We start from the raw sequence: 10,775 nt of genomic DNA, 5'->3' as shown, positions 1-10,775 counted from the left end.
CCTGGAGCTGATATAGTCAAGAGTGTGATCTTGCCAAATCTCTGATCTTCCTAGCCAGCCTATCCGAGGCATACACAGTATCCTTACTCACAATTTATTTCAACTGATACAGGCATAAAATATGGCAAATGGAACTTTATTAAAACAAAAGAAAAAGAAAGATCAAAATAGGTAAATGAGCTCTTATTCTAGGGTAACCATCATAGATTACTTTGACTAAAATGACTAAAGAGTACACAGCAGCCAATTTCATTTCTTCACCTCCGTCACTTGAGGGGTGCTTGGGAATATTTATTAATGGGTGATAAAAACTGGCACTATCTGAGGGTCAATCACAGCTTGCCCACCTATTGTTTCATATCATGTTCACATTACAGTGGACATGAAGTGACCAAGCTGTAAGAGCCTCTATAACCTCCAGCTTCTGGAGCTTGGGAAATGGTTCTGATCTTACAAAGTAAATATTCTCAGCTGCAAGCACGAAGGGTCAAACTTGAGTTTTTATTGCCAGTACAAATATTTTCTCCGTGGAGACTTAAAATTACATTGTGTGTCACATATGTAGAGAACGTCAGCACTAGGGCAGAAGATACCAAAAGTGCCCTCAAGGCAGAGTCAGAGATGCAGTTTTTCTGGGTCAGTCCTCAGGTTAATAATCAAAGACCAATGACTCTCTGTGGTAAGAGAAGCAGACCCTGAAGCAAGACATGGGCAACCAGAGCTGAGCAGACACCTATGTACCTAAAAATAAGACCAACATGGGACACAGAGGGAACCTACAACATGTTGACAGACAGAGTATATATTAGCCAAGGTTCTTATCAGTTTGTAGTGAGGCAAAACTAAAAATATCAGGATCTAACGGCTTCTAGTTTATTACATATGAATAAATAGTAAACTGCCTACATTTATTAATATAGAGTTCAAGCACAGTGAACCCTCTTATTATTCCACAAGGGCCTCCATTAAAAAACCTCTTTAGGAGCTGTTTACATAAATATCTGAATTGGATGAATCTTATTTGACAACTGCAATCACAGTTTTGGTACCCAGAGGAGGTGTGATAATTAATAAGGATTAGATTTGTCTATAAATGACAGAAACAAGACTGAAGTTTATTTCCTTCTCACATTACCTGAACAATCCAGATTGACATATCCAGCAGGGGCTCAGGCCCCTTTGTCTTGTCACCCCGCCATCTTCACTACGTCCAACAGGTGGTTGTTCCAGGATAAAGCTCCAGCTTCAATCATCATGTCTCTGCACTCCATCCAATATGAAGAAACAAAAGAGAGTTAAAAAATAGTAACCTCCTCTTTAAGGACATTCATTCCAACGATATCCTCCTGGTCAGAACTTAGCCACAACCAGCTGTAAGTGAAGATGTGAATTTCATTCCTCTTTCTAGGAGGAATGGTGGCCATGGCCCAGACAAAAATAAGAGGCTCTATCATGGTGGAAATAGAGACAACAGCTGTTTATAGCCAAATGGCAGTTTCTGATATAGTAACCCAAACCCCCTCCACATTATGCAATTTTGCACTAACAAAGTACTTTAAAATGTCATTATGGATTGAATTGTGTCCCCGAATAAGATATGTTGAGTCTTAATCTCAATACGGACTCAGAATGTGACTGGACCCAGTACCTCAGAATATAACTTTATTTGAAAATAGGATCTCTGCTGGTGTAGTCAAGTTAAGATGAGGTCATTAGGGTGGGACCCAATCCAATATGACTGAGGTCCTTATAAAAAGGAAAATTTGGGGGGCACCTGGGTGACTCAGTCAGTTGAGTGTTCGACTCGATTTCAGCTCAGGTCATGATCCCTGGGTGATCACCAAGCATGAAGCCTGCTTGAGATTCTCTCTCTCTCTCTCTCTCTGTCCCTCTCCCCTGCTTGTGTTTGCTCTCTCTCTCTCTCTAAAATTGAAAAAAAAATGTTTTTAAAGGGGAACTTGGACAAAGACATAGACATGCATGGACGGAAGAGTCTGTGAAGGCACACAGAGAGAATGTCATATGAAGATGAAATGTTGGAGTGATGCACGTACAAGCCAAAAAACATCAAAGATTGTTGGCAAACTACCTGGGGTTAGGAAGAGGCAAGAAAGGATTCTCCCCTAAAAAAAAATAAAAAATAAATAAAAAAAAAAGAAAGGATTCTCCCCTATGGGTTTCAGAGGGAGTATAGCCCTGTTGATACTTTGATTTCAGACTGTAAGCTCATAGAACTGCAGGAATACATTTATGCTGTTTTATAAGTTACCCAGTTTATGGTACTTTGTTACAGCAGCCATAGGAAACTAATACACATAGGTTATCTCATTTAATTCCCACAACTACTGCTATGAAAGAGGTACTGTTTTCTTTCCCCTTTGTACAAATAAAGAAATTAAGGCTCAAAAAATTAAGCAACTGCCAAGATCCCTTGAGCTTTGGTTCAAACCTAGGTTCTTCTGATTCCACAGCCAAAACTCCTGATCTGCTACACTAACTAAAGAATTAAGAAAAAAAAATGTGTTTTGGGATCTTCCATTCCATGTCAGCTTGGACATCACTAGAGGAAACTGTGAAGTGCTATGCAGATATTAGGTGGTTTTACTATCCCCCAAGTGCATTTGTAGCATGATATTGTAGCCTATCTTCCAAACTGGGACACATTTGAGAATGAAAAAGATGCTATTCATAAGTATATTGGAACAAGAAGGTGAAGCAAGCACTGCCTTGGGAAAACCAGCTCTTACAGTCACACTATTTTTAACTCATTCCTCAGTGTGCCCTCCCCCTACTCCAAACCAGAAATGACAACATAGTAACTTTACCAAATTCTAATAATTACAGTTAGAAAACATCAAAAATACCTTAACTATGAAATAATAATAACATGGCACCACAAAAATATTTCTTGATAAGGAGCAATATACAGGTCATAAAAGATAGTTTTAGAATTATTTTGTAAGATGATTAATCCATAAAAAGAAAGAATGCATCTTGACTATTTAGCCAAAAGTATCTGAGAAGTCCTTCCAGACCTCTAAAGACTGAAGACCTCCATCTCTGGAAAGCTGAACAAGAAAGAAAGCAGTCTACCTTGTTTGAGACTGTGCATATTAAGGTGCTGTTAATAGTGACTAAGCCAGTAACCTAATAAGATGGAGAGTATCAAGCATACATTTTTACAAAAAGATGAAATTGCCTCTCTCCTAGACTCCTTTCCAAGGTTGAGGAAAAAGGAACTTCCCCAAGGATGTGGATTGAAAATTGTTACCTCTAGTCTCACACAAACTTGAGCTGTAACAATGTCAGAAAGGAGTCAGGTTAGTCGACAGAAAAGAACTCTGTAAATTCGGAATTCTGCCAAGATACAGGCTTCTCTGATTATTTCCGAGAGAGCTAGGTGCTCTTGGAGGTCATCTAGTTTGACTATAACCAAATAATAAAGAAAAGTAATAATTCTCCACAAGCACAGTATACTATTACATAATTATATAATCTGATAAAAAAGCTCGAATTAAGGCTCTCTACATTCCTGGAAGTTTGGCTCCCATGGGTTTTATCTGGGGCTAAGACAGACAGAATAGAACAGTCTCTGTGCAGGTGAATATGCACTTACCCTGCACATCAAACATTGTACAGTCTGAGTAAACTGCAGGGTTCTAAAACACTAATTGTGTTTACCTCTACATGAGAGGATTTCCAGTCATTCTGTGTTCTACTTTCTTCATGTCTTCTCATTGAGAACATAGTACTTTTGAAATTATAATAAAAAATAATACTTTTGAAATTAGAAAAAAAAAAGGTATTTAAGAAAGATCATTAAAATATGAATAGGGGTACCTGGGTGGCTCAGTCGGTTAAGTGTCTGATTTCTGCTCAGGTCATGATCTCATGGTTCATGAGTTTGAGACCCTTGTCAGGCTCTGTGCTAACAGCTCGGAGCCTGGAGCCTGCTTTGGATTCTGTGCCTTCCTCTCTCTCTGCCCCTCCCCCACTCATTCTCTCTCTCTCTCTCTCTCTCTCTCTCTCTCTCTCTCTCACTCACTCTCTCTCTCTCTCTCTCTCTCAGAAAAATGAATGAACATTAAAATATGGATAAAGAACTTCCAGTTTCTTTAGAAAACTAGTCTAGCATATAAAAAGCTGGAAAAAGTCAATCCATCTTAAAAACAAGTAAAAGGCTTACCAAACTGAAAAATCAACAACTCTTTAGATCCTTCAGGGAAGTGAGGTCATAGGGCAAACTGATGTCTCCCAAAATTAGACAGACCAACAGACAAATACAGAGAATCACTAACCCCCATGGGAACCAGTGCCAAGGTAGGGAAACCTAAACTATAATTGATGAATTGCTGGAGGCTTAGCATTACATATCTGAGAGATAAAAAGTCCAGGGAGACCCAGTCATCAGGGGTCCCCATACTTTTGTGAATTTTACCTCCAGGAGCTCAATCAGGTTCTCACAATAAATACTGAAGAAAAATCTCCTCTTGTTTATTGCAGGAGGAGGGGAAAGGAATCATTTTTAAATATTGAGAGCATTCTGTTCTTAACAAGGTCTGCCCTCAGGAAAAGCTATTTAACCAGAGCCTAGCCTGCTATTGTTTTATCTGAGCCTAACTGACCTGGGGGAAAGAAAATAAATAACTCTACCTCCTCTAACCATCCTATCCCACCTAAGGGGGAGGGAGTACTGAGAAACACAAGTGGAGTTCACAATCCAGAGGTACAGGCTCACTAAAGACATAGACCTACTCATAGAATTATAGAATGCTTCCCCTCCCGCCTCTTCACCATCACATCACTAAAGGCCTATTTATAGCAGTTCCTTTTATCCAGGAAATCATGTCCAGCTATCAAGCCAAAAATTATAAGACCTACCAAAAGGCAAAAAACACAGTCTGAAGAGACAGAGAAAGCATCGATATCAGACTCTGATCCAAAAAGAATGTTAAGATTCTCAGATAAGGAATTTAAAACAACTATAATTAAAATGCTAACAGTTCTAGTGGATAAAGTAGACAACATGCAAGAATCAATGGGCAATATCAGCAGAGAATTGGAACCAAATGAAATGCTAGTGATAAAAAAGAAAACCCTCTGTAATAGAAATGAATACCTTTAATGGGCTTATTAGTAGACCAGATGTTACTGAGGAAATAATCTCTGACCTTGAGGCTATGTAAATAGAAACTTCCAAAATTGAAAAGCCAACAGAAAAAAGATGAGAAGAACCCAGAACAGAATATCTAAGAACTGTGAACAACTATGAAAGGTGTAACATACACGTAACAGTAATACCAGAAGGAAAAGAAAGAGAGGAGCAGAAGAAATACTGAAACAAGAATGACTGAGAATTTCCCCAAATTAATATCAGACATTAAACCACAGATCCAGCAAGCACAGAGAACACCAAGGAGGATAAAGTGCAAAAACTGCAACTAGGAATATCATTTTCAAACTATAGAAAATCAAAGATAAAGTTCTGAAAAAAGCCAGGGGGACAGAACACCTGACCTATAGAGCAACAAACATAAGAACTATATAAAACTTCTCCTTAGAAACTATACAAGCAAGAAGAGAGTGGAGTGAAATCTTTAAAGTATTGAGATAAAAAAAACCCTCACCAACCTAGAATTCTGTACCCTGAAAAAATATGCTTCAAAAGTGAAAGAAAAATACAAAATTCAAAGAATTTGTTACCAGTAGACCTGCCTTGCAAGAAATGTTAAAATAGGTTATTTAGAGAGAAGAAAATGATATGTCAGAAACTTGGATCTACATAAACAAGAGAAGAACATCGGAAAAGAAGTAAGTGGAGGTAAAATAAAAACTTATTTTTCTGGGCACCTGGGTGGTTCAGTTGGTTAAGCATCTGACTCTTGATTGCAGTTCAGGTCATGATCTCATGGGTTCATGGGTTTGAGCCCTACATCAGACTCCACACTGACAGCACAGAGCTGGGATTCTCTCTCTCTCTCCCTCTTTCTCTGCTCTCCCTCTCTCTCTCTTCCCCTCCCACTCTCTCTCTCTCAATATAAATAAACTTTAAAAAGTATTTTTCTTATTCTTAATTGATCTAACAGATACTAATTTGTTCAAATAAGAGCAACAATGTATCCAATCATATATGCTTATAGGTGTAATAAATGTATGTATCCTAATGTATAAGTGAATGAATGACAGAAATGATACAAAGTATGGGAGAGAGAAATTAGGATTTTAAGTTATTACAAGGTACTTGCACTACCTATAAATCAATATAGTGTTTCTTAAAGTGGACTTGGATTGGGTGTAAGTGTATTTTGTAAATTCTATGGCAACCACTTAAAAAAGTAAAAAATTAAGTACAACTCATACGCTAAGAAAGAAGAGAAAAGGGAATTATACAAAATTCTCAAATAAACCATAAAAGACAGAAAAAGTGTGGAAGACAAAAATAAGAACAAAGAACAGGAGCTACAAACAGAAAAAAGCAAATAAATGTGGTAGATATTAAAACAACGATATCACTAATCACTTTGAAAGTCAGTGAAAAAAAAGAGATTGTCAGAGTGAATAAAAAAAAAAGACTTATATTTTGTAAACAAGAAACCTATTTCATATATAAATACATGTATAGATCAAAAGTAAATGAATGGCTTGGGCTCCTGGGTGGCTCAGTCAGTTAAGTGCCCAACTTGGGCTCAGATCATGATCTCGTGGTTCACAAGTTCAATCCCCATGGTGGACTCTGTGCTGACAGCTCAGAGCCTGAAGCCTGCTTCGGGTTCTGTGTCTCCTTTTCTCTCTGCCCCTCTCTCCTCATGCTCTGTCTCTCTCTGTCTCAAATATAAAAATAAATAAATAAATAAAAATAAATGTTAGAAAAATAAATTTAAAAAAGTAAATGAATGGTAATATACTATACTAATATTAATCAAAAGAAAGCAGGAGAAGCTATACTAATTTCCAACAGGGTAGACTTCAGAACAAGGAAAGTTATCAGGGATAGAAGAGAATTGCATAATGATAAAGGGGTCTCTTCTCCAAGACTCATAACAATCTTTAACATGTATTTGCCTAATATGGAGCATGAGAATATGTGAGGCAAAATAGATAGAACTACAAGAAAAGATAGATAAATATACTATTATAGTTGAAGATTTTAGCTATATCAGAAATTGATACATCCATCAGGCAAAAAACCAGTAAGTACACAGTTGAATTTAAAAAATACAATCAATCAACTGAATATCATTGATGTCTATAAACTACACCCAACAACAGCAGAATACATATTTCTCTCAAGCACACATGGAACATTCATCAAGATAGATGACCTTCTGGGCTATAAAACACACCTTAACAACTTTAAAAGAATAGAAATCATACAAGGTCTGCTAACAGACCCAAACAGAATTAAACTAGAAATTAATGACAGACGAACAGCCAGAACATCCCGAATATTTGGAAATTAAACAACACACTTCTAAATAACACATGGGTCAAACAAAAAATTTCGAGAGAAAGTTCAAAATGTTTTAAACTATATTATATTAAAATTAAAATATAATTTATGAAAATTTGTGAGATGTAGTAAAAACAGTGATTACAGGGAAATTTATAGCACTCAATGCATATATTAGAAAAGAGAAAAAGCTAAAATCAAACACCTAAGTTTCTACCTTAGAAAACTAGAAAACCAAGTGCAAATTAAATCCAAAGTTGGCAAAAAATAGTTAAAAAATTAAAAAAGAAATGAATGAAATTGAAAATAGGAAATCAATAGAGAAAATCAATGAAACCAAAAGCTGGTTCTTAAAAACACTGACAAAATAAATAAGCCTATAGGTTGGTTAACTAAGAAAAGAGAGAGGGCACAAATTCGTAATTTCAGAAATGAAATTAGCAATTTCAGACATCACTATAAATCCCATGGACATTAAAATGATAATAAAGGAACACTATGAACAACTCAATGCCCACAAATTTAATAACCTAAATGAGATGGACCAATTCCTTAAAAAATACAATCTGCCAAAACTTACAGATGAAATAGACAATGTGCATAGGCCTGTATCTATTAAATAAATTGAATCAATAATTAACAAGTTTCCCAAACAGAAGCTACCAGGCCCAGATGGATTCACTGGCAAATTCTACAAAGGATTTAAGGTGGAAATTATACCTGCTGTCTACAATTGCTTTCAAAAAATAGAATCAAAAGAACTACTTTCTAACTCATTCAAAGCCAGCACTGACCTACTACCAAACCAAAGACATAACAAGGAAAGAAAACTATAGACCAATATCTCTCAGGAACATAGATTCAAAAATCCTCAACAAAATAATGAATCATTTCAATATTGTTCAATTAAATATTATTCAATTTCAATTAAATTGAATCCAACAGTGTACAAAAAGAATTATACACCATGGCCAAGTGAGATTTATCCCAGGTATGCCAGGCTAATTCAAAATTCAGAAATCAATTAATGTAATCCATCACATCAACAGGGTAAAGAGGAAAAAAAAAATCACATAATGATTGTAAAATAATTACATGGTTTTCTCTTATAATCTATTAATGTGCAAAATTACATTTATAGATTTTTTTTAGTTAAGCCATCCTTTCATACTTGGGGTATACCCAACTTGGTCATGATATTGTTAATTTTCCATACACTGTTAGCATCAATTTGCTAATACTTTACTTGGAATTTTTGAATCTATATTTTTTAGTAAAATAATGCTGGAATTTTCTTCCTCTTAATGAATTCTATTGGGATTGAGATTACTAACTTTGAGTATGTCACAATTACTAATTTTGCTTAACAAAAAACTGCCACAAACAGTTAAAAAAAAAAAGAGGCTGGGAGAAGATATGTACAAAATATGTAACTGACATAAGTTGGCAAGCCAAATATATAAATAACTCAAACAAATCAATAAGAAAAAAAGACTAACAACCAAAATCAAAAGGGTAGAACATATAAAATGAAATTCACAAAGAGGACAGCCTAAATATTTAATTACATTCATCAAATATTATAAAAAGATTCTCAACTGCACTATAGGTTGGGATAATACAAGTTCATACAATAATTATATAGCATTGTAAAACCCATCAGAACAACAAATTTGTAGAGCAATTGGGAATATTTTGTGAAGTTGAAATATGCATGACTTAGTTCCTAACAATTCTACTGCTAGAAAATCTGTCATTCAATAGACACCAGAAGGGTGTAAAATGAGAACTTTAACAATCTTAATTAATTATAACAACCTTAACACCTGTCTTTCAGTAGGAGCATGGCTAACCGAACTGTGAGAAATAAAATAAATAAACTGTCCCTGCTCACATCTACATAATACATCTTGAAAACTGTATATTGGGTAAACAAACACTAATGCTAGGGGGAAAATAACATGTACAATATGGGACCATCTTCTGTAAATCTTGAAAACACACAAATCAATGTTATTTATGATTTATGACTACAAATGAAAGAATTAAAATATAAGCATGGATAGAAAGATACACACCAATTTCATGAATTAGATGACATGAGGGATGAAGAGAAAGGAATGGGATGGGCGAAGGAGTTTCTATCACAATACTAAATGTTTATTTTTGTAGAACATATGACAAAATGTTAACATTTAGTTTGATACAGAACTTATTTTATAATCCTCTTCAGTTTTTTCATGTTTTGAAAATGTTTCTTGATTTTAAGTAAAAGGACTTCTTTAATAAGCACTTGATAAGTACTTGTATTATATTACCACTCTTACTGTCCCTCAAACCTTTCTCTATAGGATTCCTTTTGTGATTTGAATATTCCCTGGGCCAGTTTCCTCATCTGTAATGTAAGAGTGAATAGGTGACCATGAAGATTCTATCTCATATATTCTAAGTGCTTTCTCTTTCCCATCCTCCTTACACCTCCCACTTCCCTGTTTTTAAGATTCACTACCTGAATCCATCGTGAATCCATCTTTTCCACTCTTAAGTCTCCTTTTCCGAAAAGTCATCAGGAAACATTTGACCAAAGCATGCTCAGTAATCAAGTTTGCTGAAACTTTAGAAAAGTTTTTTCTTGGGTTGGTTGTTTCCCATTTAAAATAAAAGTCCTACATTTTCATCTGTCCTCTCTAACACAGAAGATGTGTAGGGAGGAGGAGGTGGTGGGAACAGAAAACATGCTCCATGGGAGCAGGGGTGCTACTGCATTCTTACCTGGGCGTAAGACTCCATGCAAAGAGCAGCAGCTAACTTTGGAGTGGACTAAAATGAAGCCATCGTATCTCTTAGCACAATCTGGGTAGGGCAGCACAGAACAAACTGTACTTTCCAACTGGAGGTGGGGCGCGGGTGGGGAAAGACTGGTGAGGGGAGAGAGGGCTCCCCAGATCAGAAGCATCCCGTGTAGCATCCTGCCTGAGAAGGAGGGTGCATTGGCTGGACGAGCTCCCAGAAGAAACCATCCGGGGCTGCTGCAGCGCAGCAGCCCGCGCCCCCGCTGAACTGCGGAGGTGGGGCCAGGGGTGGCAGCGGGACCGCTCGCTCCCCTCTCCCGCCGCGCGGGCCCCCGGATGTGCGAGGTCGCAGGGGAGGCTGGGAGAGCAAGAGTGGGCTTCCCAGGCCCGCAAGCCTTCCGCTTGCTGAGGACTCTTGCAGCCATGGGCTACCAGGCGCAGGGGCCCGTCATCCTGCCTCAGGTAAAGCTGGGGACTGGGGCAGCTTCTGAAGCCAGGTCCCTTCCAGTTTCATTCACCCTGCAACAGAGGTC

At 37.0% G+C, this 10,775-nt stretch overlaps 1 protein-coding gene across 1 annotated transcript in view; it reads left to right on the top strand.

Annotated features, from left to right (window-relative positions):
* Positions 1-10,268: 10,268 nt before the first annotated feature.
* Positions 10,269-10,775, top strand: part of SLC38A11 (solute carrier family 38 member 11) — a 57,588-nt gene continuing 57,081 nt past the window's right edge. Inside the window, exon 1 of the mRNA XM_027055593.2 lies at positions 10,269-10,704. Within this exon, the coding sequence (XP_026911394.1) occupies positions 10,579-10,704 (126 nt within the window). The 5' untranslated portion in view covers positions 10,269-10,578. The remainder of the gene's footprint in view (positions 10,705-10,775) is intronic.

This window comes from Acinonyx jubatus, chromosome C1 (assembly GCF_027475565.1).
Source record: "Acinonyx jubatus isolate Ajub_Pintada_27869175 chromosome C1, VMU_Ajub_asm_v1.0, whole genome shotgun sequence".
In the NCBI taxonomy this organism is placed as follows: Eukaryota; Metazoa; Chordata; class Mammalia; order Carnivora; family Felidae; genus Acinonyx; species Acinonyx jubatus.
This window is presented reverse-complemented; position numbering and strand designations above follow the sequence as displayed.